Here is a 12696-nt window from a genome sequence, read left to right as displayed (position 1 = left end):
TACACGCTGGAGTTGAACCCCCAACCTAGGCATGTGCCCTGACCGGGGATCGAACCCGCAGTTTTTCGGTAGCGGGATGATGCTCTAACCAACTGAGCCATCTGGCCAAGCCTAGATTCTGTTTCTCATATTTTCACTTTGCCCTAAATTCTAGTTGTTTCTTCTTAAAAAGTAGGGTATCTCTTAGTGTCCCAGGTTCGATTCCCAGCCAGGGTACATTCCTGGGTTGCAGACCATAACCCCCAGCAACTGCACATGGATGTTTCTCTCTCTCTCTCTCTCTCTATCTCCCTCCCTTCCCTCTCTAAAAAATAAATAAATAAAATATAAAAAAAAAAAGTGCTGCTCTCGCATGCTCGCTCGCTCTCTAAAAAAAAAGTAGGGTATCTCTTTAGTGTGGCCAGAAAGTTTGCCTGCCTTGGTTTTGATATATACACTTTGCTAATTTCTCTAAAATTTACAATTCAGTATCATGGCTCTAACCCAGAAAATCTTGCAGAGTACATCTTTTCAACTGAAATAAATTGTATAAAAATGTTGTGATTCCTATAGGAAGACACCCTATTATGTCACCGTGTCCCTGAAGGTCACATAGTGCCTTGTATTTTCATAATTCTTACTCTTCACTTAGATTTTTCCATATCTTCTCCTGTTTGGGTCTGTGGCATTGAAGGAAGACAGTTGTGGAAAGGAAGATACTGGGTTCCTCACCGTGGCAGAGCCGTGACCACCAGGAGTCGGTTGATCCTTGGCTCACTTGTCTGGCCAGGACTGGGGGTGGACATTCACTTCCACAGGTTCTGAGGCCGAGTGAGATCTCAGAATATTGGCCTTGACCGAGATGACTGTTACCGAGTCTCTGGTTTCAGCACAGGTCAGGAAACAAAGCAGGTGACTTGTTAGCCTGTGGGTTGGCACTGTCTCCCGGTTTGTCCTGGTGGCCTCTGTGCTCATGTGGTAGTGGGCCCACCGAGTGACCCCCTGGCCGCCCACCCCACCCATGGAAAGGCTCGGGGGGCTGTGCAGGTGGACAGGCCTCTGCACCCGGCTGTCTTGGAGCGGGCGAGGGAAGGACAGGCCCGCGGGAGGTGGGGGAGCACAAACGGCTGGTTTTTCTCTCCGAGGCCCAGTGGTCAGTCACCTGCCTCCGACATTAACTGTAACGTTGCCAACGGCAGTATTGTTTCCACACACAGAATGAGGCCATTTAATGCCATAGTAGTTTTACTTACTCCCTTTTGAAGAGCTGATAGAGTTGTGATTTAAAAATCAAAATGATACACATTGAGGATCAAAAGCCTACACTGAGAAGTTTGATTCTCTCCTGCCTCCCCATCTGCTCCCACCCATTAGGTCATCGTTATTTTAGCTTATGATTCCTTACAGTATTTTTCTTAATATACAGACAAAAGCAAATACAGTCTGTGTTCTTACTTTTATTCATTTCTTACACATCCTGTTGGGTAGATCCACTATGACTTATTTAACCAGTCCCCAGTAGGTGGCAACTTGAGTTACTTCTGGTCTTTTGCAATTACTGACAATGCCGTAACGAGTAGCCTTGTCCCTGCACACCCCTGTACCCATTGCAGGTGTACCTGGAGAGCAGAATCCCGTGAGTAGGAGTGCTGGGTCAGGAGCAAATGCAGTTGTAATTTTGATTAAGATTGCTGAATTGCCCTCCATAGGGGATTGCGCCGTTTTGCAGACGCACCCACAGAGTTTGAAAGGGCTTGTCCTTCGTGGCCTTGCACCTACAGGGTATGTTGTTACAATCTTGGATTTTTGCCAGTCCAGCAGGTGAAGCGCACTTACTCAGAGTTGGTTTAATGTGCTTTTCTCGTTGTGACTGAGGCTGAGCAAATTTTTGTGTTTGTATTTCTTTCTGTAAACTGCCTGTTCATGTCCTTTACGCGTTTTTCTATTTGTTTGTTAATCTACTTTTTTCTTAGTTGCAAGGCGTCCTGTCTGTAGTAAAGATACTGATCCTTTGCCTGTGATAAGACAGTTTATTTTCAGTTTGTCTTTTGACTCTGCTTATGGTGTTGGTTTTTCTTTTTAATTTTAAGTCATGTAGAAGTTTTTTTATCTTTGTGTAGCTATATCAGGTTTTGTCTTTTTCTGGCTTATGTGTTTTAAATTATAGTTAAAATTTTTCCTTACATATTTTAAAATAAATGCAGAATAATCTGAGTATACCTTTTTTTTCCTAATATGAGGGGGGAATCACCATAATTTTGAAGTCTTCTATGCTTTTCATATTTTATTTGAATGTTTGCTTTTAATTTTAGAGATGAACTGTTGGTGTCTTTAAAAAACAAACAGCCATCTGAAAAGTTTTATTTCCATGAGGCAGTTTAGGAAGTTGGATGTCTCCGAACACCTTGAACTCATCTTTCAGAGCAGCATGGGCAGCTGTTTATGCACACCCAGCGGTGTGTCTGAACCCCCATTTTGGAACCGGGATGTGTGGCAGCCCTTCTGTAAAACCTGGTCGGGGTGAGTCACTGACTCCTCCGTAAATGGTTTCATGTCACATTGCCCTTGAACATGAGGGACTAGCATGGCACTGTTCTGCTGAGGCCAAGTTGGTCATATTGCAGGAAGTGCCTTGGAGCTTGGGTGCAAATTGGATTTTTTGTTTCCCTTAGTGGAATTCTTTCATACACCTTCTGCCTGAAATTTGAACGTAGTAGTCCAGGAGCTGATAAGATGAAAATGTTTTATAAACTGAATTGGGCCATTTCCAAAATTAAGTTAGCTGTTTCTTCACACTTGCTTATAAGGATTAAGGTCTGCCTTACAGATGATTCTGGTGGGTGCCTAGCACAGGGTAGGTCCTGCCCAGCGGACGCTCTCGGACTCACTTGTCCCCCCGCTGAGCTGGCCCAGCGGGGCAGAAAGAGTGTGCGACACGGTTTGCGTAGCCGCGGGCAGGTCCTGCCCGGGCTCCCAGCTCGTTCCACACCCTGCCCTGCCAGCTTGGATGACTCCCTGGATGTGGTCTGGCTCAAATTGTTTTAGAAGAAATGGTGTCCACTAATCGAAAAAAAAAGCGTGAAAACCCATCTAACAAGAGTTCTGTTTCTGGCTGTTCTGGGTATGAGCAGTCACTTTATGTTTGTACCTAGTAACCACATGGTTCCCGTCCAGCTTTGCCAACTATTTTCACCTAGGATTATGTCCCACTTACACGATGTACGGTCCCGCACAGGCAGGGTGCAGCTGTGATGCAGACGGCACAGAGTGAGTCTTCGAAATATTTTGAAGTAATGCACGAATGTTGTCAAATACATCCTCTTTTGCATTTATCGGACAGATTCTTACTTCAGCTGGAGTTTTTGAAAAAGATCTTTAGGTGCGTGGAAATTCAATGTGGACTTATTTCAAAGCCAGAATTAACATATAAGCTGAGATCAACATGCTGTTTTTATCTGTTACCTGCGTGATCGAATCGGCTGTCGTCAGGGAAGGCGGGTTGGAGTCTGTTGTCAAAGGTCGCATCGTGGACCGTTTGCTCGTGTGGGAACTTCGAACGTGCTCGCTCCGAGGTGGAGCATCTCGTCCTCAGGCTGCCTGTGGTCCTCTTCAGAGCCGGTGCCAACTGCCTTTTAAGGGCAGATAAGATGTCCTTTCTGAGTGGTTGGTACCCGGATTGCTGGCACCAAACAGAACCTTGCAGGGTGGAGGTGTTGCTGGCCTGTCAGCCGGGAGGGTTGCCCCTGTAGACCCGGGCTTTTCCGCGGAGCAGCAGGGTCCGGGCGGGGGCGCAGCCTGTGCCTTTCCGTACCTGCCTCGCTAGGTGGTTTCTCTGGCGGCCTCTCGCGCACATCACACTCAAACGTTCTCCACCCTTTCCCCCGTCGTTCTCATGTCTGCATTTTTCTGTTATTTTTTGCGTGTTCAGTTTTTCTTTAGCGTGGGGGGTTGGGAATGAAGGTTGTCCGCAGAAGCTGAGGTTCCAGATAGAAAGCCCTGCCCTTTCTTTTTGATCGGCACTGACTCGCTTGTGGCAGCGCACTCGGTGAGGGCTGCTGCGACGGTGCCACTGCAAGTGGTGGTGACGTGAGACACGCAGCTGGCTTGCCTGGTACGGCGGTCCCAGTAGAGACGTTTAAAAGGGGCGCTGGGACCTGCACTGAGAGTTCTTTAGGCCGCCCGAGGCCGGTTCGTGCCGACCGCGAGCCCGCCGCACTCTAGGTGCTTAGCGGGGAGGAGGACCCTCCAGAGGCACTTGCTGTGCCTGTGCCGTCCCGCTGCCGGTCGTTCCGACTCCTCTCCAGCCCAGCAGGGGGTTTCTTGCCCAGTCTTGGGCAGGACCAGAGAACACAAGTGGGAAGTTCTGGTAATCTGAAAGATTATGCAAAAGCAGAAGATCATTACTTGAACTAGCATTTTAATCATGTGTTGAAGCCATTTATGAATTACCAGCGATACCTCCACCCTGCAAGGTTCTGTTTGGTGCCAGCAATCCGGGTACCAACCACTCAGAAAGGACACTGATTTGCCCTTTTGAAGGCAGTTGGCACCGGCTCTGAAGAGGGCCACAGGCAGCCTGGAACGAGGCGCTCCGCCGCAGAGCACACACGTTCACTAGTTTGTTCATTCAGCAAATGCTTATTTTCTGCTGTGTGCTAAACACTGCTCCAGGTACCGGGTGAGCAAGGCAGGCAGACTCCTGTTCTTAGGGAGCTTGCAGTGGGAGGTAGGGAGATAAATAATAAATACGTCCACATGCTATTCCGAGCACGTGCTGTGAGGAAGATGAAACCGAGTGCGGGCGGGGGGTGGGGGGCGGTGGGGGGAGAGTGAGTGACCGGGGCGTGGACGAGGGACTGTCCGGGCTGATGTGGCAGTGTCAAGCCCGAGGAGGAGATGTTGCAGCTAGGGAGTAGATGACAAGGAGGTAGCTAACTTGGCTAACTGGGGGGAGAGGGTTGTGGGCAGAGAAAGTAGTAAGTGCAGAAGTGCTCCCGTGTCCCAGGGACACACAGAAAGCCAGAGTGGCTGCAGCGCAGTGAACAGAAGTGGTTGAGGAGGGTGGAGAGGAGGGATCTCCCCGGGCTGGGAGAATGCATTTGAGTTGCTTTTTATGGGCATTGGAAACCCACTGAAGGGCTTTAATGGAAGACATGAAATAATCTTATTTATGCTTTTACTTAAGATCCCTCTGGCTCTTGTCTGGACCAATAGTGAGACTCTTGCAGTTGTGTAGTGGAGAGATGATAGTTTCTTGGAGTGGGGTTGTCGCTGTGGAGTGGGTGAGGGGTGGTCTATTTTGGATTATGTTTGGGGATAAAATGTTCCAGAGTGAGGGAAAGAGCGGAATCAAGGATGAGCTGGGACTCTGGCCGAGTAATTGGGCGGGTAGTCGTACCGTTACTGAGGAAGGCTGGGGCAGGCTGGGGCGGGTGTGGGGATGGTGGGGAGTCAGCGATCGTCCCGGCCACAGTAGACTGGCAGTGTGTGTAAACCCCCGAGTGGCGGTGGAGATGGGCGCGTGGACCTGCGCCTGAAGCGCAGGGGAGGTGTGGGAGCTGGGGGTTTAAATCCGGGACCCACTGGCCTGTGGGCGGTGTTTCACGGTACAGGACGGCATCATCGTGGTTCTGGACTGAGGAGGATGTACAAGGAAATACAAGGAAAAGTAAAGTGGCCAAGGGCAGAGTGTTGGGCAGAGTCAAAAGCTAGTGAATTGGTGGTGGTTACTCATTTCTTTGGCATTTTAGTCCTTTGTCTTAACTATCATCTGAGAAACTGACCAGACAAAAATCGGATGTGTGGGTAGAATAGGACCTGATCAGAACCTCTGATTTCTTATCTCTGAAGTGGAACTACACCTTCTTTGGTATTTGCAGACGAGCTGGTGAATGTTCGCAAAGGTTCTTGTTCTTCTACCTGCAAGAAGGGTATTCGTATTCGTTCTTGAGATTCTGAGATTTTTTCAAAAGCTTGAAGCCCTTCGTGTAAGGTCACTAGGGGTGTCGATAGCAGAACCCGGTTAGTCTTCAAAGACATCCTAGTCTGAACCTGTCTCTAGAACCGGTGTAAACGATCCGTGTAGACCATCCCTCCTCCACTGAACAGCTTTCTGTATTTGTAAGGCGGCACCCTTGACAGGTTGTGACTCAGTTACTATTTAAGTTTAATGTCTATTTTGAAATAGGTTGCTGGGTTAGAATCGAAATATCTGCTGTACTTCCGTTATCAGTTATGCTGATTATTTCGCCTGTTGGGTCTGTGAAGAAGCCGGTCAGTCCTTTTGACCCCTCTTCTTTCTTTCTTTAATCCCCAGAGGTGACCAGTCCCGGAAGAGAGCGGGGGATGAGCTGGCTTACAGTAAGTAAGGATGCTCCGTACCATGTGGGGTGGCTTTGTGATGGAAGGTAGCCACGGCAGTGACCGTGCAGTGAGTATAATGGTGTCCGTAGCGCCCTTGACGGTGGTCTCATCAGGCTCCCTGTGTGATCAGGGACAGACTGTTCTGCACACTGTGGCCGCCCGAAGCCCAGTGGGTGGTGGTGGTTCTCGGACAGTTGTCAAGAGGCTGCCAGATTCTGTCGTCGGCTGGAATGGGACCGCGACTGTCTCAGTTCCTGATGATCTGGCCCCTCTCACGCCACCCAAAACCACTTTAAAGAAGAAAACATTTTGGGGTGGGGGATTGGGACGGGGTGAGGAGCTTGTGTTAAATAGGCAGATTCCTCCCGTTCTCAGATGTCGCCTGCTGTTCACGCCTTTCCCTGTTCTGGTGATGTTTTTCAGACAGCTCCTCAGCGTGCGCGAGCTCCAGGGGGTACAGATAGTGAACGTGCTGCGTGTGCTTTCCTCCCGGAAACAAGGACGCGCCGGAGCCGCCGCGGAGACTGTACCCGGGGCGCAGCGGGCCCTGCCCGCCGGAGCTCCGTCTCACAGCTGTTCTTGGAAGAGGACGTCGGACTTCTCACTCTGACTTGTAATTTTAAAAAACAAAAAACTAACAAGAAAACTGTCGGTTGCTGCTAGACTTGGGGCTGATTTTGAAATGGGCTAATCCATCTGTAGATTCTGTGAGGGACAGGCACCTTGAAAAGGGATGTTTTTATAGGCGAAACCCGGCGGCCCAAATCAGCAGCTTTCTCCAAAAACGTAAGCGCGGAAGAATTGTTTTTAAGCACTGTTTCACTCCCTCGTGGGCCTGGCACTCGGCACACCGGTTTCACACGTCAAGATTCCTTTTGCTTTCAAGTCAAGCAGATCATTACGATACAGTGTTTCTCACCCATAACCAAACAGACCCCTTTGAGAGAGTTGGTCTTCGTGTAGCATTAGAAAGTCCCGTGAGAGGAAACTGCTCACCCTGCTTTTGCTCTTCCTTCCCCCCCGTTAGCTCACAACTCTTTTCTCCTCTGTGCCTTGAGCTCTGTGCACTTTGCAGCTCTGTGACCGTGCGGTCAGACTCACACCTGCGTCCCGAAAAGGTGGGTGGTGTCACAGACTCACCCCCCGTGAGATGTCAGGTATGACTTCGCAGTGGGGCGCTGAGCGGGTGGGCGACAGAACCCTGTCGCGTGTGGATCGGATTCCCCCGCCTCCCGTGGCACACCCGTGTCATTGCTGGGGACCAGCTCTCGCAGAACATTGCCATTCCCCCTCGCACCGCACACGGCGCACCGGCTGCTGGAGCGTCGGCGTCGCGCTGCTTCAGGGGCAGCCAGTGCTCTGGCCCCGAGGCCCCCCCTTGATGTTGGGGGTCATCCAGCAGTAAGCTGGCTCCCGTGATGCTCTAGGAGGCAGACAGGTTATTGCATCCGAGGATCATCAGTGGTGTGGGACCCTTGATCCGTTTAATTTTAAATGGGTCAGAGAAGTACTTTAAGTCTGCAGTCTGCATCTTTTATTTTTTTCATTTTTAAAAATTTTTATTTATGTTTTGAGTCCAGCAGGGAAGCAGCACTGCTGTTGTAAGCCCCCCCCAGCGGTGGCAGAGCCGTGTTCTCTGTTTCTCTGCACCCGCAGTGCTGTTTGGGTCCTGTTCAGACTCGGAAGCTTATTCTGGTTCTTGGAAGGCAAAGAAAAATAGATGTGGTAAAAGAAAAAAATTTTTTTCCTCAGTTCTGTGTGAATCTAAAAGGTGAGCATTCAGCGAGTCCGTGAGGCCGTGTCAGACTAGTATTTACTCTCGGAGAAGTCAGGGCGGGAAAGGGAGACGTTGGGGACCCTGTCACACCTCCGACGAGCAGGTGTTCCCCGAGGGCTGTCTCTGCCGGCATGGTCTGTCCTTCTTGGGGGGAAGGGGAGGGCGGGAGCCCTGGAAGTGTGCTCCTGGGAGCAAGTGCGTCATCTGCCAGAAGTCCTGTGTTTGTAAAATGACTCTCCAGAGAGGCAAAAGTAAAGGTGGTGAGATTCATTTTTTAAAGTACTTAGTCAGCCAGAGTTGGTGGAGTCTGTGGAGGACTTGAGTTAGGCTCATGAGCTCTGTGTAGTGGATTGTGCTGATAAACGCTGAACGACTGGGAGGGGTGTGGGCCCTCACCGGCCTTGTGTAGTTTGGTTCGCTGCACCAGGGACATCCCAGTACCAAGGGGAAGTTCCGTTTTACCACGAAGGCCAAATTTTATTTTTTCAGTGGAATGTTGCTGCAGGCTTATAAATAACACCTGCGACTAAAGTCTCTCCGGGATGGTTTTAATATTTCTGCAAGGAATAAAATTGGAATTTTTAAAAAATGGTTCAGTATTTTAATAATATACCCAAATGCTTTTTCTGGGAGAGACTGTTCTTTGGCCGACAACAGAACTTTCTCTATAAAAGCATTGTATTATGATACGAATTGGCATTAAAATCTTTGGATGTATTTGCATTATTAAGTTAATGGAGAAAAATTTTATATTGTCTTCTTTTATTATTATAACATGTATGTGAACAACACGTCAGCAGAATCTGTAGAGTTTAGTTTCCCTGAGCTTTGTGCAGTGAGCGCAGCCAGGCCCGGGCCCAGCTCGGTACTGCAGAGCTGTGGTGGGCCAGGCGCCGGGGCGGGGCAAGCCCACCTCCTCCCAGCGCCCCTGACTGTCGGCTGTCGGCGCTCGTCCGCACCCCCGAGGCACGTGGCAGTAGGAGGGATCTATTTCTGTATTTCAAGGCAGAGTGACCTTGCCTATTTCATTGGGATTCTTAACCAAATTCTCACGTTTCAACATGAGAAGAAGTAGGATTTGTCCTCCATTTGGTTTTGATGAAGCATTGTGTGCCAGAAAGTATTTTCTCATGTTGACTTGTGTTCTCGCCAGTTGGAGTGTATAGTTTCTCCCCCTGTGAAATCCCGGCCTCTGTGGGCTGGGTCAGAACATCAGCCACGCGGGCTGTTCCCTGGTGTGTCGGCACACGCAGTCAGTTTGGCTCAGCTGCGGGGGTGGGGGGGGGCCCCGGATGTGGCCTCTCCCTCCCAAGGGAGCCGGTTCAGTCCCACTGAGATGTGACGTCAGTCCCACTGAGATGTGACATGGAAGAGCGTCAGCAGGTGACAGCTGGTTGGAGAGATGGTGCGTGTTTTAAAGTTTGGCCCCAATCTTCAGTAACAATGCCGTCTTGTGCCCTCTTGTCACAGATGCACCAGCCCAGCACACCTTTGGTGTCCTCTGGGGACAAAAGCAAACCCTGAAGTTCTTAGGGAGAGTCAGTGAGAAGAACACCAACCTGGACGCAGGGGTTGTGCGTTAGTACATTTGTGGAAAGGTTACATGTTTTCTGTCCCTCTCACAAGTTTGAGGCAGCTGCCCTCCGTTTCTTTGGGGTGTAGGATGAGAGCTGATCTGTGGGTGAGAGATTGCAGAAGAACGATGCCCAAGGCCAAGGCCAAGGCCAGCAACGCCGCCCGCGCGTCCCCAGCGCTGCAGCCCCACAGAGCTGCCAGTCCCCTTGCTACACGCTTTCTGTCGGGTTGCAGATTTGCACACACAAAGAATTCCTCAGGAAGAGTTTGCACATGCATCACCTCGCAATGTTCTGTACAGACTGAGCAGGGATTTGAACGTCCTTCAGCACAAGGAGAACTTCAGAGCGGCTGTTGGTGCCTGCGTGCCAGCAGAGCTCCTGGCCACCCAGCGGACAGCTCGCTTCCTGCGGCCGTGAGCCGGAGCACCTGCGTCGGCGCCTTGGATGAGCCTGTGGACTCCTCCAGAGCAACCTTCCAGGTCCGCCACCGTCTTAGCGAGGCCGGCTGTGTTTTCCTCTCTGTTCTTTCTGTTTCATCTCAATTGTGCGCATGATTATCATGCAAGATGTATTGCCCTTAAGCCCAAAGTCAGTTGTTTAATAAGCAGGTAGTATTAAAATAACATTGTTTTAGGAATATACACTAATCTGAGATATTAAAAAACGTTACAACTAAAAACCAACACAAAATAACCTACTTTTGCTATCCATTCATTGTTTGGATGTTTTGAGTTGATTTTTTTTCCCCCCTATGGTGTCTCATTGAGCTTCAGAGTACTATGTTTACTTTACTGCAGGTCTGGGCCCCTTAAGGGGACTTTGAAATTTAAGATCAGAATGTGAATTCCTTGACTGATGCTTATAAGAGGTGTATAGGGCCTTTTTGTGTGTGATTACTGTTCTCAATATGATTGCATAAGATGAAGTTCATGTTTATCAGAAGTTAAAATAGAGGTCCTAGAAGCTCATGGAGAAATGGCTTTTTGATTATTTTCATTACCTTGTTGAAATTTGCCCCAGTTTCTGGCCACTGGAATACAGGGTGGGGCAAAAGTAGGTTTCTAGTGGTTGTTATGGAAAAATAATACAATAACTAATCAGTAATAGTACAGGAATAAACTCATGTGTTCCGCGTGCTCGCAACTGTAAACCTACTACTTTTTCCCCACCTTGTATGTGAGAGGAACCCTCTTCTTGGGAAAGAATGCTTTTCTGTCCCCACCGTTTATTACCGTCATTGACACTCCTCCGTTGGCTGAGACCCTGCTCTGAGCCTCTGTCCACAGCGGGTGGTGCGAGCGCACACACTGTTCCTGCTTGTGCTGGCGCAGTGGCCACGGGGAGAACTCGGAAAGGGCTACTCGGGGGTGCGCTCTCGCGAGACCCCGCTGTGCGCGGCGCCCCTGCCGGGTGGAAGTTGTCTTCATTTCTGGTTGGACCGGATTGTCGAGAAAAATGTTCATGGCTTACAAGTCTGGGTGAATTCTGTGGTTTGAAAAAAATAAATATTTTCTATTGATTCCCAGATGTCATTTTAATGTTGTGACTCTGTACTAAACTCAGCGAGACTGGAGAGTCTCTTCGAAGGGTGTGTTCTGTTAAACAGATGACGATTTAATCGCTCACACAAGGCCTGTTTGCCGGCATCACAGCTGTGCAGGTCGTGGGGAGCTGTGGCTGGAAACGGGGGTGCTCGTGAGTGAAGGGGAGGGGTCAAGGCGGACAGGAGGCTTGGCTCCCCCACCAGCACAGCTGGAGCCTCCGCAAAGCAGTGAAATCTAGGCTCTGGTGCTGCTCGTTTTTGGAAAGCAGGGGGCCACTTCGAACGAGGTGTTCTGTGCATCAGCCTTTCACAAGTCCGAGAAAAACTCCCTGACCGGAGGTTCAAAGCCACTGACTCTGGTTTTGACCTTTGACTTTGCTGGTTTTGCATCAGTCCTGCCGTATTAGGGTATAAACCATCACTCTAAAACATTGCAGTTCATGAAATAAAGACAGATGTGCTTGGCCTTGCCATGTTGATGCCTGGGTCACTGGAACCTTGTTACAACATAGAACATAATGATTTGCTTACAGCACCCTCATAATGCTCCTAAGTGAGAGCCACTCTCGGCACTGGTCTGTCCCACAGCCCACGGCGGTTCTTCAGCCCGCAGCGTGGGCGCCCAGCTCGACCTCCGTACCAGTGATGAGAAGCAGCGTGCTTGTGTTTAACTCTATACATAGACAGTATGTATACATGTGTACATACAGATGTAGTTTTCCTTTTTTAAACACTGGATACATTGTGGACTTCTCATCAAAACTTCTGACTTGGGTGGGGTTTTTTTTGGTATTTCGTTTTTTTTTGCATTGGTTATATTGAGCTTTAAAAAAAATAAGCCTTTTTGTTTTCTTGCTGTGAAATTAGTTATAACCCCTAACGTGTTGTGAAATCCTACTTACAATTTTAGTTTCTCTCACTGTCTCTTTGCGAGCATCCTTGCCTACAGTGTTTTCAGAATGCCAGTTCTCATCCTTTTTTAAAAAATGACCTAAGCTGTGTTGTCATGAACCTACTTTATGATTGCCCCACAGAAGCCAGATTCAGTGAGTTTATGTTTTCTTTTTCTCTGTATTTAAATCACCTGAAATTTTCCTTCGGGCACCCCACCCCCACCCCGCCCCGCCCAATAAGTGCTCTCCTTCTATTAGCTATTTTTTTTAACTGAGCATAAAACTTTTCTACTAGAGCCAGTTCTTAATATATGTTTATGTATGTTCATTTTCCCTATTTGCTTGTTTCTCGATAATCCACAACTCTAAACTATTTGAAATTCAAAAAACATGATATAGTAGAAAGAATATTGTAAACAGAATCTGAGAGCAATTGTTTGTACAACTAGCTGAGTCTGTTCTTGGGTAGGGCATTTGTCTGAAGCTAAGTTTCTTCATACTAATATTAAGCACCCCCCCCCCCACCTTATTGTTAGTGATCAGGCCCCTACATAAGGCAATGGG

The 12696-nt window shown here is 48.9% G+C and overlaps 1 protein-coding gene across 1 annotated transcript in view; it reads left to right on the top strand.

Annotated features, from left to right (window-relative positions):
• Positions 1-11705, top strand: part of CACUL1 (CDK2 associated cullin domain 1) — a 54579-nt gene extending 42874 nt beyond the window's left edge. Inside the window, exons 8-9 of the mRNA XM_045853857.1 lie at positions 6296-6339; positions 6766-11705. Coding sequence (XP_045709813.1) covers positions 6296-6339; positions 6766-6806 — 85 coding nt within the window. The 3' untranslated portion in view covers positions 6807-11705. The remainder of the gene's footprint in view (positions 1-6295; positions 6340-6765) is intronic.
• Positions 11706-12696: the final 991 nt, after the last annotated feature.

The sequence above is a fragment of the Phyllostomus hastatus genome, unplaced genomic scaffold, assembly GCF_019186645.2.
Source record: "Phyllostomus hastatus isolate PE091 unplaced genomic scaffold, TTU_PhHast_1.1 phas_scaffold_1066, whole genome shotgun sequence".
NCBI classification, from domain to species: domain Eukaryota; kingdom Metazoa; phylum Chordata; class Mammalia; order Chiroptera; family Phyllostomidae; genus Phyllostomus; species Phyllostomus hastatus.
Note: the sequence above shows the minus strand (reverse complement) of the source record. Positions and strands in the feature narration are given on the sequence as shown.